Below are 17,420 nucleotides of genomic sequence, written 5' to 3' on the forward strand. Positions count from 1 at the left end.
GATCTAAAAGCATATATATATTCATATACATACATATACATATTCATATCAAGGAAGAAGAGGGGCGCCTGGGTGGCTCAGTCCCTTAAGTGTCTTAAGTTCAGCTTAGGTCATGATCTTGCAGTTTGTGAGTTCGAGCTTTGGATCAGGCCTGGATGAAGCTGGTGCCTGCTTCACATTCTGTGTCTCCCTCTCTCTCTGCCCCTGCCCCACTCATGCTCTGCCTCTCTCTCACAAAAATAAATAAACATTAAGATTTTTTTAAAAAGGGAAGACAGGGGCACCTGGGTGACTCAGTCGGTTAAGCGTCCGACTTTGGCTCAGGTCATGATCTCATGGTTCATGGGTTTGAGCCCCGCGTCGGGCTCTGTGCTGACAGCCAGCTCAGAGCCTGGAATTTGTTTCAGATTCTGTGTCTCCCTCTCTCTCTGACCTTCCCCTGCTCATGTTGTCTCTCTCTCACACAAACAAATAAAACATTAAACAAATTGAAAATAAACAAAAAGGGAAGAAGAATAAACAATTGAAAGAATTTAAATTTGGAGATGTGTACAACTAATTGTGATTTTAAAAAATGTGTCTTTCACCACTAGGTAAAGGAAAAATTCATCCCAGAAAAAATGGAAAAAAGAATTTAAATTTGGAGATGTGTACAACTAATTGTGATTTTAAAAAATGTGTCTTTTACCACTAGGTAAAGGAAAAATTCATCCCAGAAAAAAATGGAAAAAGAGCTGCCAAAAGCAAAGTCAATTAAATGTGGAGTAGGATAGCCTAGAATGTCAGGAAAGAAATGGTCTATTTCCGGTTTTACCCAACCAGCTTTTAAAACCTTGGACAATTTACTCTCTCTGACCCATCTATCTGTCAGTTCGACTAAGAAACTTCTGAGGGCTCTTCCAGATTAAAGATACCTAAATCAATGAGCATGGAAACTAAAAGAAAAAGAGAGAGGCAGGTTTAAGAACCAATAGCCAAGAAGATTTGGCAGATTTTTATGATGATCTAAATATAAGGCAAGATTAAGACTGAAGTAGAAAATGTATGATCATCATGAATAGGACACAGAGAAGCATAGCTCTGGAAATTTAGGCAGACATTATTAGTTCTTCGGTATCATCTGAGGATTTTAAATGATATGATATGGCTGGGTTTGCTTTTCCAGTGAACTGTATAATTTTGATCCCTGATATTTATGGTTACCAAGTATTCTAAACCAGTTCTTTTTTGTGGCTGTATAGAAATCTTAGTTTTTCTTTTAAAAAAAATCATAGGGAGGGAGCTAAGTAATAGATCTTGTATGTGTGTTTTATGGAGGGAATTGTCCATGGCAAAGTATTGCTGCAGTGCTTACGAATTATCCCTGTAACTTTACAGTTAGGAGGTATTAAATTTGAAGAAAAATAGTGCAAATTCTTATGCCTTCTTGAACTAGAGCAAATCATACATTTTAGGCAATAATGATCTAGTCTTGACATTTGTTAGCAAGGGAGATGACAGGTAGCATTATGTCCATTCATCGATGTACAGAGGTGGTTATTGATGGGATTATGGAATAGAATTTTGAGAGACTAAATAGTAATTCGGAACAAAGAAGGCAACTGCAAAGAAACTAAGTCTCCTGACTTTAAGTTCTTTATTCTTTTTTCCATAATGCGGCAGAATAGCTAGCTATATTTTTGTATAGTTGATGACGATACTATTTTTTAAAGCTGGAACTTAAAGAAATATGACAGTGAAATAGATACAATACATCCCGACCAGATTAAAAAAAAAAAAGTCTAGAATAGTCCAGCTGCAGGATGGATTAGGATGTGAGCTAAACCCCAGCAGGGATGGAGAGAAGAGACCACTCTTGTAGGGTAGCATGAGAGAGTTATTTTGACAGTGTTCTTAGAAATTCTACACACAAAGCTAAGAGAAAACTGGTATACGATCTGTATACTTCTTTCCCATCCAGAATATGTAAGAGACACTAAAAATATTTATTGAGATACTTTCCACGTTTCATTCTAGGCAGTGGAAGAGATAATAACAATGTATAAAAATGAAACATAATATAATAAGTGAGATTAATGTTACATGCAGAATAAAATAACAATAAAAATGTAACATCTCACACACCCAGGGAGAAGTCTTCAAGGCTTATTTGGTTTTCTCACTCTGGGATTCAGAATCCTGGTATCATTATTTTATATAAAAATACAGAGAGGGATTTTTGACTCAGAATTATAAAAAATAACATAGAAATAGTTGTCATAATTGAATTCATTCTCCATTAGAGCTCTATACAGTTACCTGCAAAATAATTGTAAGGATAGTGTTTGTGACAGAGTTCTGTTTCCTACTTGCTGAATAAATGGTGAACACTCTTTTTTTCTAATTTTTTTAAGTATTTATTCTTGAGAGAGAAACAGAACATGAGCAGCAGAGGGGCAGAGAGAGAGAGAGGGAGATGCAAAATACAAGGCAGGCTACAGGTTCTGTGTTGTGAGCACACATGGGGCTCAAACTCACACACCACAAGATCATGACCTGAGCCAAAGTCATATGCTTAACTGACTGAACCACCCAGATGCCCCAAGTGGTGCACATTCATAATTGTAGAGGCTAAGAGCCTAGATCTAGTCTGTGAGTCCCTTGTTTCTTGTCTCACACATTCCCCTTTTTCCTGAAATGTCTGTGTCTTGCTTTTGAGCTCTAATTTCTAAATCAAAATCTTTCCTTGTGCACTTTTTTTTTTTTAAATACCACCTTGAGTGCTGTGGATTTGCTTCCTTTCTCTTTGCTCAGCAAACTCCGGGCTGCAAATTGCATCTTTCCATCTTGCTTACCCTAACTTTGTCACTGCGTAGAGATGACTGAACCACATTTGTGTTCTTGGTGGTGGAGATATAACCCCTACTGTTGGGAAGGTCTGCCTTCTGCAAGCAATGGGGGATGCGTACAGATTCTCACTGATGTAAAACCATGATGTTCTTGTGCAACATGAAAATATGTGTGTCCAACAGTAAGCTATAGCTTAGGGGAATTTGTTTACGTGATTATGTGAAAAAAAAAATAGGCAGCCAAACCAAAGTGTACACACAGGAAATAAATATGAATGGTTATTCTCTCAAGATGATCGAATTATTGGGATAGCTCAGTTGGTTGAATGTCTGACTCGATATCGTCTCAGGTCATGATCTCATGGTTTGTGACATTGAGCCCCACATCAAGCTCTGTGCTGACAGTGTGGAACCTGCTTGGGATTCTCTTTCCCTCTCCAATGCTTTTGCTCTCTGTCTCTCAAAATAAATAAACATTTAAATAAAAAGATGATAGAATTACAAATTATATTTTTCCTAGGCGTTTATATTTCTTATGATCGGTAGCATTGCTTTCATAATGAAAATACAGTAAAATATTACTGCCCCATATTGCACATGAAGAGAAAGGGACAATGTGACACTGAAGAGAATATCTTGAAAATTGAGTAACCAGGGAAGAAAGTTTCTAAACTCTAAGTTGGACCTTGAAAAATAGAACAGACCAGGAAAATGGAGGGAAGAAGGGAAGAGACTTCAAAAGAAACAAAGGGAATGAACGGAATGTACTTTTTCATGAGACAATCTTTATTTATGTGGTCCTCTCTTCACATTCTTCAGGTATTTCATTTCCCACCTGAGTAAAATTTGTCAACAAGTGCTCGGAGGCTAAATATAGTTGTGTATCATCCTTGGGCTATGTATTTGGCTGAACCACAGTGATTGATAATGCCTCCTTTAGTTTTTTAATTATTTTTTAAAATGTTTATTTACTTATTTTGAGAGAGGGAGGGAGAGAGCGAGCAAGGGAGAGGGAGGATCCCAAGCAAGCTCCATAGTTAACACAGAGCCTGACATGGGGCTCGGTCTCACAACCATGAGACCGTGACCTGAGCTCAAATCAAGAGCTGAATGCTTACCCAACTGAGCCACCCAGGCTCCCCAAAAGTACCTCTTTTAAGACATCACTACTTATTATTCTGTGGTATATCCAAGTTTGTTTGTTCCTTCTGGAGTTGAAAGGAAGATTGTAGAATGTTCTGCGTTAAGGAAAGGGGTTCATGCTTGTCCTGCGCAGTCCATGTGCAAGAAGGAATGCTAGCAGGTCTACCTTAAAGTTCCAAAGTGCCATCATTCTACAGAGGGAATCACTAGGTTTCTGTTTTGCTGGGCATAGAAGAGTCAAAGACTACATCAGTACTGATCAAATTCCATACTCAGGGGTCACTTGGGTCACTTGTGAAATTGTGAGGCCTAGTCAAACTTTTCCCTGAAACCTCTCCAACTTATTTTGTAATATCTATACCTATTTAGTCATTCCACTTCATGCAACTCGAGTTGAGTAATGCAGGGGTTAGGGGCACTGAGCTGTGCACTTGAAAAGGAACGTATAACTTTTGACTCCCCCCAAAACTTAACAATTAAGTTATTCTTACAATAAGGCTAGAAAAAAAGAAATGTTATTTAAAAAATCATACATAAGAGAAAATAAATTTGCACGGTCAAAAAGAAAATAATCTGTATGTGAGAGGTTGCTCTTTTACTTATTTTCACCTTCCTACCTTTCCCCATGTCTCTCCCACTTACCAAGAATTCTTTCACCTCATTCTACCCATTCTTCAAACTACCTTTCAAATTCTACTCTCTCAATAAAGGCTTTTGAACCATTGCCCCTCCTGCTGATTTGCATCGCTCGAACAAATGTCTGAGTTTGTCATTTTCAGCAAGATGGTTTTGGGTTGTCTACTATGTGTGGATCACACATGATTGATATGCCCTTACAGTTTCCAGATAACATCTAACTCAATAGAGTGAAATTTGCCTAGTATGTATACAATACTGATGTGGGTTTATGCCATCATTGACTCACGGTCTTTCTCTGCTTCTGGGTACTCAGAACCTAGAAAAATGGTAGGCACACATAAATATGTAATACATAATTAAGTTGTCTATTTTAGGGCTATCTCCTCCTTATCAGGATAGAGCATTGCACTCTGCCATAGCAGGGCATACCTCCATTCAGGAAGGTCAGTCTTACTCATTCTTTGTTATTGCACAAGAAAGAAAAGACTTTGGATTTACTTATAGAACCATCATTTTTTAAAAAAAATTTTTTTAATGTTTGTTTATTTTTGAGACAGTGAACAAACGGGGAAGGGGCAGAGAGAGGAAGACAGAGGATCTGAAGCAGGCTCTGCACTAACAGCAGTGAGCCCAATGTGGGACTTAAACTCCCAAACCATGAGTCAAAGTCGGACGCGTAACCAGCTGAGCCACCGAGGCACCCCTGCTTAACATGATAAATCCATTTTACCTGTGTTTTCAAACTTTGATCAGTAATTGTAATTTATTTTTTTAAAGGTCCTCCTGGACCCCCAGGTGAAAAAGGAGATAGAGGTCCCGCTGGAGAAAGTGGTCCGCGAGGCATTCCAGGTGCAGTAGGTATGGTAATAGTAACCACTTAATCATACACTGTAGGGCCAGGTCATATGGATGTGTGTAGGGCGAAACAGTTATTCGATTTGTCTCCTGTGGAGTGTGTGTGTGTGTGTGTGTGTGTGTGTGTGTGTGTTAAAGGGGATATTAAGTATTTTCCAGCAGCCTAATCATTATAGTGTACCAAGTGGAACTGCTTTGGGTTTTTGAAAAAAGTGAAATGCTTTACCCATAGCTAATGAGGCTTCCCATAAGTCTGGGAAGTGCTATCCATGGCCTTGAGTGTATGGCAGACCTAGCTTTAGGTCACATGAAGAGAACAGGAAAATCATCTTCACCTTGAAGATATTTGCATATATGTAATGTAAATATAATCTGTTATTTTATATATATTAAATATATATAATATATATTGTAATATACATGTTATATATTATAATCAATTCTATCCATATATATCCATATATTATATATATCAAAGGAAATTGGATTACATTCCTTATATAGCCCTTAACTGGAATATAGCTGCTTCAACTTGTGAGCTCTAAATGTAAATATTGACTAGAATACAAATGACTTCTGCCTTTATTGTCAGCCACTCTCTGTCTTTTACTTCAAGCAAAATAGTTTTAAATTATTTTCCTCTGTTGATGTTGTAATCTTGAAAGCAGTATTTGAGAGAAGATAATAGAAGACAGAAAAGGAGAAAGAGCATGAACTTTCCTTGCTTTCAAAAAAATAAAGGCGACAAGAACAATAGCATGATTGTCATGTTATTCTCTGCTAGAAATCAAATACCCACATGCTCTTTGAAAGTAAGAGTATACTGCATGGCTTAATTATACTTAGGATGGTCTGCACTGCCCAAAACATGTCTAAATACCATGTACTTCATCCCATTATTCTTTTGGTTATATAAAATGTTCTTCTCTCTGATCAATATATTGACTAGCCCAGGTTACATCAGAAAAATAGCGTTTAAAGATGAAAAACCTGAATTTGACACCTCCGACCTTTGCATCATTATACTTGAAAAGCTAATGCAATTTACATTAAAAAGGTTTTAAAAGCAGTGCTTTAAAGAAAGGACACCACATTGGATCCTAAAGTTTCCTTCTTCTAGCCATCTCCTGGGTTGTTTCTGCCCATTGGGATCACTAAGAGGTAGCCTGACCTGTAGGCTTGGGAGGGCTGCCTACACGAGATGCCCTGAGAGGGAACCAAAGAGTCTGTTGGCTACAAAATGTTGATCGTTATGCAGTGCTGTTTACTTTTCTGACATAGCTTGAATTTTCTTCCATAAGGATCATGTTTCTGGAAGAGAAAATAAAGTCCATCTCACTATGGATATTGAAGGGCGAGGACTGCATTTCATCCATCTTTATATCTTCCCAAGTCTTTACCCCACCCTACCCCACCTCTTCTTCCAGTCTGTGAGCCAAAAAGGTTTCTCCCCCTGCCTTGAACCAGGACAGTGCTCCCTAAAATATGTGTGTGAGTAGGGAACATTGCTGGCTGCAGACTCTTGCTATGAGTGTTGAAAGCAGGTTTCTTTGGGAGGTAACTAATTATGCCAAGGAACCCCAAAATATCTGCAAATTATATACATATCATTAAATAAAATTAAATTGAGCAGCCTTGACAAAAAGCTGGTGAAAATAATGATTATTTTACAAACATCAGGGGACCTGGGTGGCTCATTCGATTGAGAGTCCTACTCTTGGTTTCGGCTCAGGTCATGATCTTATGGTTCATGAGATCAAGCCCTTCATCAGGCTCTGCGCTGCAAGTGCGGAGCCTGCTCAGGATTCTCTCTCTTTCCCCTTCTCTCGGCCCCTCCCCGACTCACACGCCCAGGTGCATGCACACTCTATCACAAAATAAATAAACTTAACAATAAAGGAGAGTGTCATTAAATAAACAAGTCACATAACTCTATAGGTCATATAGAGTCTGCCTAAACATCTCCAATAATGGAGGTCTAATGATCAAGTGATTTCTATGAAAGTATCGCATGTACTTCATTTATGGATTCATTTGTTCACCTACTAAACAAATGACATAATTCCTAGTTGAACAGCTGTATTCTCAGTATCACAGCAATGTACTCCAGAAGCCATCATTGGAGAGGTTCTTCCTCATCCCCTTGCTGGGCATTCTGTCTCGCATTTCTCCCTTTATTCTAAAATTACAATCTCCAAAATTACCTTCTTTCTTGATTTGTTAACTTTCTTGTTGTATGTCTCACAGTGGAAGATCTGTTCAGATAAGAACGTTTGTAACTCTAGGAACATACAGGGCCTGGCATAATATGTGTGCTCGGTGTATTTTTGTTGAATTAATGGAGAAAATGGTAGAGTAGGCTAAGATTTAAAAAGAGAATTTAGAGTCAGCGTTTTTATATATAAATTTGAGTGACAGATTTTAATAACAGTACAGACGTCTGCCTATCTTGCTTGGATAATGAAGAAAGGTGTAAGTATTAATCAACTATCCCATCTTGAGAACTGGTGTTAGTTTTTTTTAGGCTGTATGCTATGAAATCCAGCAAATAAATACTGAAAAGCAGAGTGTGTGTGTGTGTGTGTGTGTGTGTGTGTTTGTGTGTGTATGTATTCAATATATGAAAATAGCAATTTATGATATATTGTTATATTGTCATACATATGTAGATTTATACATATATATTTATATATAATGCATATATACAGTATATATTTATGCAAAGTAATATATATTGAATAATAAAATTGGGATGTCCTGACTTTACTAATATTTTTAAACATAATTTATCATTTTTTTGCTTTGGATATCTGCTTGATATACACTGGAATCAAAAATTAGGCTGGGATGAATAATATTTCTTAACTATTTAGAATATACTTAAACTTAACATTTCTTAGAGAATATTTAACTCAATTTAGGTATCCACATGAATGTACCTCAAGAAAAGATTTTTTGTTTACTGAATTAAATATGTATAAGTCCTGCCTCCTGGAACTTGTAAACTAACAATATATTAACAGATTGATATTGGGAAAAGATGTATAATTTTTAAATTTTTCATAGTATACTTCCCAAGGAGTTAACTGAAAATTGAATTAATACAATCTCTGTGAACTAATAATAACATCTAAAATGAGATTTTTATAATAGTTGATTTCAAACTGCTGGGCTCCAGGATGAAATATTTTATTGTGCTGGAAAATAACACTTTTATGTGCAATTTTCATGGTCACTACAGTAATGATGGGGGGTTATTTTCATTTAAGCATATAAAACCCTAGGTTTGTATATTTATATAATATGCACCCATAAATGAATATTTGTATAATATACACACACATGTATATATATCATATTATATGGATCCATTATTGTTTGGGATTACAATAGAATATGCAAACAAATGCATGAGAAAAAGCTTAATATTTTCAGGCACTAGGACCCAATTTCTTCAATAATTACTTTTATACTTCTCATTGCTTGAGTTGTGTTTTCTCAGGAACAAATCTTAAGAATTTGGTTTTCACCTTGTACATTTCAACATTACCATTTTAGCTACAGGCAAAATTCTCCCATTTGTGGATTCCTGATTGGATTTCATAAGCCTTCTTGTTAAAACTCCGAAATTTTTTTCTCATATGTTTTTTTATTTGTAGTAATAATTTGTTATTTATTGAATATCTGCATTGTCCTAAATGCACTAATGTTTCTACCAATTGGTTATAGTATTTATCAATGGCACCCATGAAATGTTATGATAGAATATTATCCCTACACTTGGAGATTTGCCTATTGCATATTCATCAATGAAACTAAACTGTTTCATTATACTCACAAACCTAGAAGAAAAAATGGGTTTTTCTTCATTGATGATGTAGGTCCTCCAGGCCCTAAAGGTGATCGGGGAGCGATTGGATTTCCTGGAAGCCGAGGATTCCCAGGACCCATGGGCAAGACCGGGAGGGCAGGTACTGGGATAATCTATGTTTTCTCTGTGGTCTGTGTAAAATGTGCACCAGAGCATAGATGTTTCCCCCTGTGCTTGCATAACAAAAACAAGAGCCATCCTAGGATGCATAGTAGATGCACGTGTAGTTTTTCTTGTGGTCTGAAACATTTAGAAAGTAATTTCTGTCTACCTGAGCAGCTTCTATTGTCCAAAGGAAAAGTCTTTAAAAAAAAAAAAAAAAAGACAACAGAGGATTTATAATCTCTGCCCAACTGTCAGTCACATGAAGAATGGTATCTCTATCTTAGAAGAAGAGAGTGGAAAGATTCACACACACACACACACACACACACACACACACACACACAAAGTATAAATATCCTTTTAACTAAAACTGGCCAAACCCCGGGAAGTTACAGTTAGCAATCCACAGATAGGTCAGAAGTCCTAGTCTATGCAAGGTAAACTGGCTGCTATTATATATTAGTTCTTTTTTTTTTTTTTTTAAATGTTTTATTTATTTCTAGGCGAGAGAGAGAGAGAGAGAGAGACAGCGTGAGCAGGGGAGGGTCAGAGAGAGAGGGAGTCACAGACTGAAACAGGCTCCAGGCTCAGAGCTGGCAGTCAGCACAGAGCCAGACGCGGGGCTCGAACCCACGAACCGCGAGATCATGACCTAAGCGAAAGTCGGACGCCCAACCGACTAAGCCACCCAGGCGCCCCTATTATATATTAGTTCTTAATAAGCTACATTATCCAGGCTTTTCAGAATTTACATACGTGATGACATTATTTCTACTCCTTATAGCTGCAGCCTAAGCTTGCATTGTGAGCTTTACACAGAAATTTTAGAAGTAGGGAGGCTTATTGTTTCTAATCTCAAAGTAAATTCTGACTAAGGGAATAGGCTTCTTATCACTGAGGTGTTTTTTTAAGTAGGTTTTGTTTGTTAGAGTAGTTTTGGGTTTCTAGAAAAACTGCACAGAAAATACAGGAAGTTCCCATAAACCCACATCCATTTTCCCTGTTATTAACATCTTGCATCAGTCTGGTGCCTTTGTTACAATTGTTGAGCCAGTATTGATACATTATTACTAACTTACAACCACAGTGTATATTCGAGTTCATTCTTAGACATTTTGTGGGTTTTGACAAATACATAATGATCTGTATCCACCACTAGAGTGTCATACAGAGCACTTTAACTGCCTTAAAGGTCCCCTGGGGTCCACCTACTCCTCACCACCCCACTCCCTCCCACCCCTGCCAACCCCTAATCTGTTTGCACTCTCCATGGTTTTGCCTTTTCCAGAAGGTCATACAGTTGAAATTATACTGTATGTAATCATTTCAGATTGGCTTGTTCCATTTAGCAGTACGCACTGAAGCTTCTCCATGTCTTTTTGTGGCCTGATAGCTCATTTATTTTTAATATTCAGTATATTCTGATGTATGGATATATCACAGTTTGTAGATCCATTCACCTATTTGAAGGACCTTGTGGTACTTAACAAGTTTGGGCAGTCATGAATAAAGCTGCTGACATGAGTTTGCCTAGAAGTTTGATTGCTGCATCAGATGGTAAACCTATATTTAATTCTGTGAGAAACCACCAGACTGTCTTCCAAAGTGTACGGTTTTGCACAACCACCAACAGTGAATGAGAGTTCTCATTGTCCACATCCACACTGGCCTTGGGGGTTGCCAGCGTTTTGGATTTTCGAAATTTTAATGAGTGTGTTGAGGTGCTGTTTTTTTTTTTAACCTTTGTTTATGTCATTTTGAGAAAGGAAGGGAGGGAGGGAGAGAGAGAGACATTGATCACGAGTGAGGGAGAGAGAGAAGCCCAAGCAGGCTCCACGCTCAGCACAGAGCTCTGTGCCTATCAATCTCATAACCCCCAGATTATGACCTGAGCCGGCGTCAAGAGTTGGACATTTGACTGAGCTGCCCAGGCACCCTGAGGCATTTTTAATAGTATCACTGTTTATGGACTATGTCCATGGCAATTAGGGTTGAAGAAAAATCAGCTAGCCACCAATAAGCAGCCTTCAATCAGACCCAATTACCTGAACTGAATGGTATATTTATATACCAACCATCTCTAAAACTGTCTAGCTTTAATCAGGCCTTTTTGGCAAAATGGGAAGAAGTGTTCATTTGTTAATTTGTTTGAAATTATCTACATCCTTCAGGAATTGCTGAATTTCCTAACTGAGCAATTTGTGTGCGGTAGATAAATATATTTAAAAACCCTGAATTTGACAAAATTGCAAAACTACTTATAGTTTCCAAGATAATTTAAATAGTTCCATGGAGTGAGAAAACATTTTATCTGTATTCTAACTTTAAAGCTAAAATGGTGTGTTAATCTACTATCTGTCTTAAATAGGTAGTCATTATTATCCCTGGAAAAATGATGGTAAGATTTTGTTTGGGACTCTTTCTGGTACAGTCTATTTGTAACTTTCTAATTACATTAAATCAGAAAGGGTAACTTCATACATGAATATCACTCTGAGCTCTGAGTAAATCAGAGCTATTAATTTGTCTTTCTGGAAAATCTACATAAAACAGGGAAGGAATGTTAAGAAGGCCTTAGTCTTTCTCATCCTCATCTGTCTGTTATGTATAACCTTCCTGCATGGTCAGGGATGATGTTAATAATAAAGCACAGAAGAGACATATGACTGTACACAACTTAGCTGATTTAATGAAAAATAAGCTTCCTCATTTATTGAGTGCCTATATTTCCTTCCACACAGTGCTTGGAGCAGAGGATACAAAAGTAGCTGACTGTCCGCCCTTAAGTGTTCTCCCAGAAATTCCTCGCAATGGCCGCTCTTCTAAAATTTAATCAACAAGGTCATTCTGTAATGTGTACGTGCACCATCTAATCTTAGGTGGTTCATTTGAGAAGAGTATATGTTTGTCAGAATGGTATGAATTTGAATTTCATGTTGGCACATAGTCGTTGCATGTCTGTTGTTTACTCTCTTGGGAAATACAGGGAAAGCATAGTATGGTTGGTACTTGACAGAAATAGCATAGCACAGTATATCCTTAAAAAAAAAAAAAAAGAGCACCTCCCCACCTGTTTAAGTCTATATGTGCCTCAGTTTCCTCATCTAAGTACGAGGCTATTAAGAGGACCCATATTTCAGAATTTCTGTAATAACCAAATGAATTAAATGTTTTAAAGTACTTCAAACCATTCCCATAACAAAGCAAGCTACATATACATGTTAGTTATTAGCTACTGCCTGTACAAGCTTCAGGGTTTTTCTCCCCCACTACCAAACTCCTACAGTTCAACAAATGCTCTCTAATCAAAGTATTTGAGAGAGCATTCACTGATTCATTCACCCAGTCAACACAATTTTACGGGAGTTCACTGTGTGCTACAGATCAATATAGCATATCGCATAAGGGGCAGGAATGAAAAAAAATGCAGAAGCAATTGGCTATAATGCCATGTGGTAGGTAATAAACATTGGTGAATTAGGACCAAATACTATGGAAGCAGAGAGTAGAGAGTGATTAATTCTGTACGGCAAGACAATGTGTTACAGAGGACATAGTGTTAGTGCTGGCCTAAAGCATGTATAATAGGTTATATACCTGAAACTAGGAGACTATTGTATGTAAACTATACTTAAATTAAAAAAAAAATGCGTACAATTTCTTTAGGTCTAAGGTTCTCAAACTTTACCAGCGATTAGAATCACCTATAAGACCTATTAAAATGACCTACTTGGCTCTACCCCAGAGTTTTTCTTTTTTTTTTTTTTTTTTTTTAAGTTTATTTTGAGAGAGAAAGAGATCATTCATGGGAACACATGAGGGACAGAGAGAGAGTGAGAGAGAGAATCCCAAGCAGGCTTGACGCTGTCAGCACAGAGCCCAATAAGGGGCTCAGTCTCACCAACTGTGAGATCATGACCTGAGCCAAAATCAAGACTCAGATGCTCAACCAGTTGAGTGACCCAGGTGCCACTACCCCCAGAGCTTTTAATTCAGCAGTTTGGGGGCTGGGATCCCTTGAAAATTTTTAGTCCTCACAAGTTCCCAGGTGATAGTGATGATGTTCCAGGGACCACACTTTGAGAACTATATCTTCAGGGAAAGAAAAGGGGTGGAGAAAGAGAAACTCTGCAAAAGCAGAGAAAAGATATCCTTAGGATGTCACTGCCTTATTTAAAACTCAAATTCAGTAGAAATGTGAGCATCATGCTGGTACTACTTTAGTTATACTTTAGATTAAAACAATGTATAATAGAGTCTGTCCTCCCCAAGAATCTGAAGAAGGTAGTAAAATTAGAAATAAAATCCAGTATTTCCCTATTCTAATCAATGACACAACTTGGACTATCTGAATAATATTTAAATGATTAACATATTTAAGAAGGAGCATCCTGTTGGGGTGCCTGGGTGGTACAATAGGTTAAGAGTCTTGCTCTTGATTTCAGCTCAGGTCATGATCTCACAGTTTGTGAGACTGAGCCCTGCATTGGGCTCTGCACTGACAGTGAGGAAATTGCTTCGGATTATCTCTCTTCTCTTACTCTGTCCCTCCCCTGCTCACTTTCTCTCTGTCTCTCAAAATAAATAAACTTAATAAAAAAAAAATAACACCCTATTTATTTTGTCTTTGCTTTCCTTTTCTTCCCTGCCCTGTGTCTTTCCTTCCACATGTAATAATTCCTTGCTATGTATACAAGTTGCAATGCTAGGTACTGGGCAATGAGCATTAAAAGACCCGGTCCTTAATAGTCCTTAAAAGAAAGGAGAGGCTTTATGTTGTCTTGCTGCATAACAGGTCTATAGAATAGAGGAGTTACAAATTGACATATTTATTTCAAAAAGCTTTGAGAATTTAACTGAAATGCAACCTTACATATCTTCAGAATCCCTGCATATAACCTTATTGAATGAACTAGGCTTTACAGCATGTAAATAATGTGCTTCCCTTCAACTGAACTCACAGAGTCCATTCAAAGTCTGAATGTAAGGGTGAGTTATGGTCTTTCTTCGGAGTATTTAAAACTCTTGACCATAAATGGTCCATTTATTTATTTGACAGATAATTACTGAACATTTTCTCTGTGACATTCACGGAAATAGTCCTAGATCAGTGAATATATGGGTTTGGAGTTCAGAGGAGAGGCCAGAGATAGAAAGACAAAGTTGTAACTTTGAAATCATATATATGATTATATAAATGTGTATTGGAATCATTGGTTTTAATACTATTTCATGAGTAGCTGGTGAGAGAAGGGGCCTAGAATGAAGCCTTAACTAGTGAGGTACAGGATCCTTAGTCAGAGCAAAGCAGTGGGTTGAAAGGAAGCAGCCAGTGTGATTAAGAAAAGCTGGGGAATGTGGTGTGAAAAAGCCAAAGGCAAGAGTGAGTTTCACAAGGTGGTCAAGTAAGATGAACTCTAGAGAAGCCTCTTTGCCTTTGTTGTTATAAGGATGTCACCTTTACTGAGAGCAGTTTCTATAGGGTGAGTGGAAACCACATGGGGGGCTGCTCAGAGGTGACCAGGTCCAGGATTGGCAGGAACATGGAGGTGGAGTCAGTTCTTGAACAGTCTGACTCTCTGAGAAGAGATCTGGTTTTTCTTTCTTGTGGTTTTAATTTGATTTGTTTTGTTTTTCTTTAAAAGAGATTTGAATACCACTTAAATGCTGATAAAATAAGGGAGTGTTTGAAGAGACCTAGGAAGGAGGGGTAAGGTTAATGAGAAGGTTGAAGGTGAAGGCTTCAGGAAATAGGAAGCAGCCTTTGGCCTAGAGAGGAGAAAGGTCACATCTAAAGTTGAAATAGCTGAAGACCTGGGCTAACTAATGAGGGCATCCATGAAAAAAATGAGTAACCTAGTGTTCTAGCCCATAGTAGGGGCACTAAAAATGCTTGAAATCATAATGAAGTTATTGAAAATACCTCCCCTTTTATTTAAAGTTAGAATGTCAATTCTTACATATTTATTTCTTACTTTATAATGGCTTTCAGAAATGTAAGCTCCTTATATTTGATTGAAGAGTGCCACACATGGAAAGAGATTAACTCCAGGTTTTGACAAAGTTCTTGAGCTCCATTTTAGCCAAAGTTATCATTGTAAAGGAGGGATACACTCCTTTTCTCTAGAAGGATGTTTTTGATGTGTTTACTTGTGAGAAAAAAAACTCCAACAGTCTTCTGTGAGGAGATCTTTGAGTCATGCTAGAGTAACTTAAAACATTTGTATTTGTTTATAAGAAGAAAAAAAAAGGGGGGGTTCATTTTAGCATTTAAGAAAAGTGACATAAAAAATAAAACTGATTTTAAAAAAATTTTTTATGGTTTATTTATTTCTGAGAGAGAGAGAGAGACAGCATGAGCAGGGGTGGGTCAGAGAGAGAGGGAGATACAGAATTCAAAGCAGACTCCAGGCTCTGAGCTGTCAGCACAGAGCCCGATGCTGGGCTTGAACCCACAAACTGTGAGATCATGACCTGAGCCGAAGTCGGATGCTTAACTGACTGAGCCACCCAGGCGCCCCATAAAACTGCTTTTTTATTTATCATAAGATCCTAGAGCTGACAGGATATGAGTGGGTCATTCACTCAGGGCTCTGGCTTGAGCATTTTATTCTTAAACTATCCAAAACAATTGTAGTATATAAAGACTCCCAAGAAAAGTGTACAGCCTCCTTCTTTTTTTCTAAATAATGTGAAAATGATCAAATTAAGCTCGCTTATTATATTACTTTCTCTGAAAAGAACTGATCATTACACCCTTTTAAATCCCCCTCTGCCAATTTTTGTTTAATATCTTAGACTTTTGCTATTGGAGAAATGGAGATACTATATCTCATAAAAGTAGACCATCAAAAAAATGGAAAAGGATTTGAGTACTTTGATAAATTAATGATTTTTGAAAGTTTCACATTTTTGAAATGTCTAAATCACAATTAAAAAGTGAATATAATTATGTACAGTTTAATCATGTATGCAAAATGGTTAGAGACAATGTCTAATAGGGAATGGTTGGTATTTCGTGAAATCTGCACAATGAAATTTTAATTGGTAACAGCTTATGCTTTTTAAGTGCTGAATCTCAATTCTCACATTATTTATCAATATACTTTTATATTTTTAAATATGATAAATTGGGGATCAAAAAATCTCTCAGTCATAAGAACAAATGTTCAAAAACAAAGATGAACACAAAGTAAACAAAATTAGGGAAACAAAAAATTTTCAAAACCCAAATAAAGATTAAAACTTTAAAGTAAAATTTAAAATATTTGTGCAATGTTCTCTCTCCCTCTCTCAAAATAAATAAATAAACATTAAAATAATTGTGCCATAAAACATGAACCGAGATGACCAAGTCCTTTCTAGATCACTGAGAATAAAACCACAGTGATACCCTTCTAGCTGGGACCCATCTAGCACAGCTTTCGGAGATATTGTAAAATATTGAGAGCTACCCTCTCTTATTTTCATCCCTTGTGGGCAAGATGCTTTATAAGCATTGTTGCTAATTTTCAGGGTAACTCTTCACAGGAAGGTGATATTTTTTCACTTGATAGAAGAATAAACTTTCAGTTCAGAAAGGTTCGAAAACTTGTTTTGAGCCACATGCTTGGTAAGTAACAGAACAAATAGGGATTTTCAAAATTACTATTATTCTGTTACAGGGCCATGGGTTTTCAACTATGTCCACTGAGCTCTTGGATGGAAAGTTAGAGGGTCTTGACTTTGTTGGGGGACATCAAGAACAAGAACAAAGAGTCTCACTTAGAGACAGGGACTATTAGGATCAGCCAAGAAGGGACAAGGTAAATATCTGAGGAATGTTGGAAGAGTCAATAAGCAAGAAGAGACCCGCTCTCAGGAGGTGAAATTGTTACAGTTAAAATCTCTTGTTGGTACTAGAAGATGATCTTCTGGATATACCTTTGAAAGTGGAGCTGGAGGGGCACCTGGGTGGCTCAGTGGGTTAAGTGTCCGAC

At 37.3% G+C, this 17,420-nt stretch overlaps 1 protein-coding gene across 3 annotated transcripts in view; it reads left to right on the forward strand.

Moving 5' to 3' along the window:
• MSR1 (macrophage scavenger receptor 1) overlaps window positions 1-17,420 on the forward strand; it is a 78,683-nt gene that overhangs the window by 30,839 nt on the left and 30,424 nt on the right. For all 3 annotated transcript variants that reach the window (XM_039221170.1, XM_039221176.1, XM_039221183.1), the window contains exons 6-7: window positions 5,388-5,468; window positions 9,347-9,436. In XM_039221170.1, the coding sequence (XP_039077101.1) occupies window positions 5,388-5,468; window positions 9,347-9,436 (171 nt within the window). The remainder of the gene's footprint in view (window positions 1-5,387; window positions 5,469-9,346; window positions 9,437-17,420) is intronic.

The sequence above is a fragment of the Hyaena hyaena genome, unplaced genomic scaffold (genome assembly GCF_003009895.1).
Source record: "Hyaena hyaena isolate Hyena2069 unplaced genomic scaffold, ASM300989v1 scaffold_17, whole genome shotgun sequence".
NCBI lineage: Eukaryota > Metazoa > Chordata > Mammalia > Carnivora > Hyaenidae > Hyaena > Hyaena hyaena.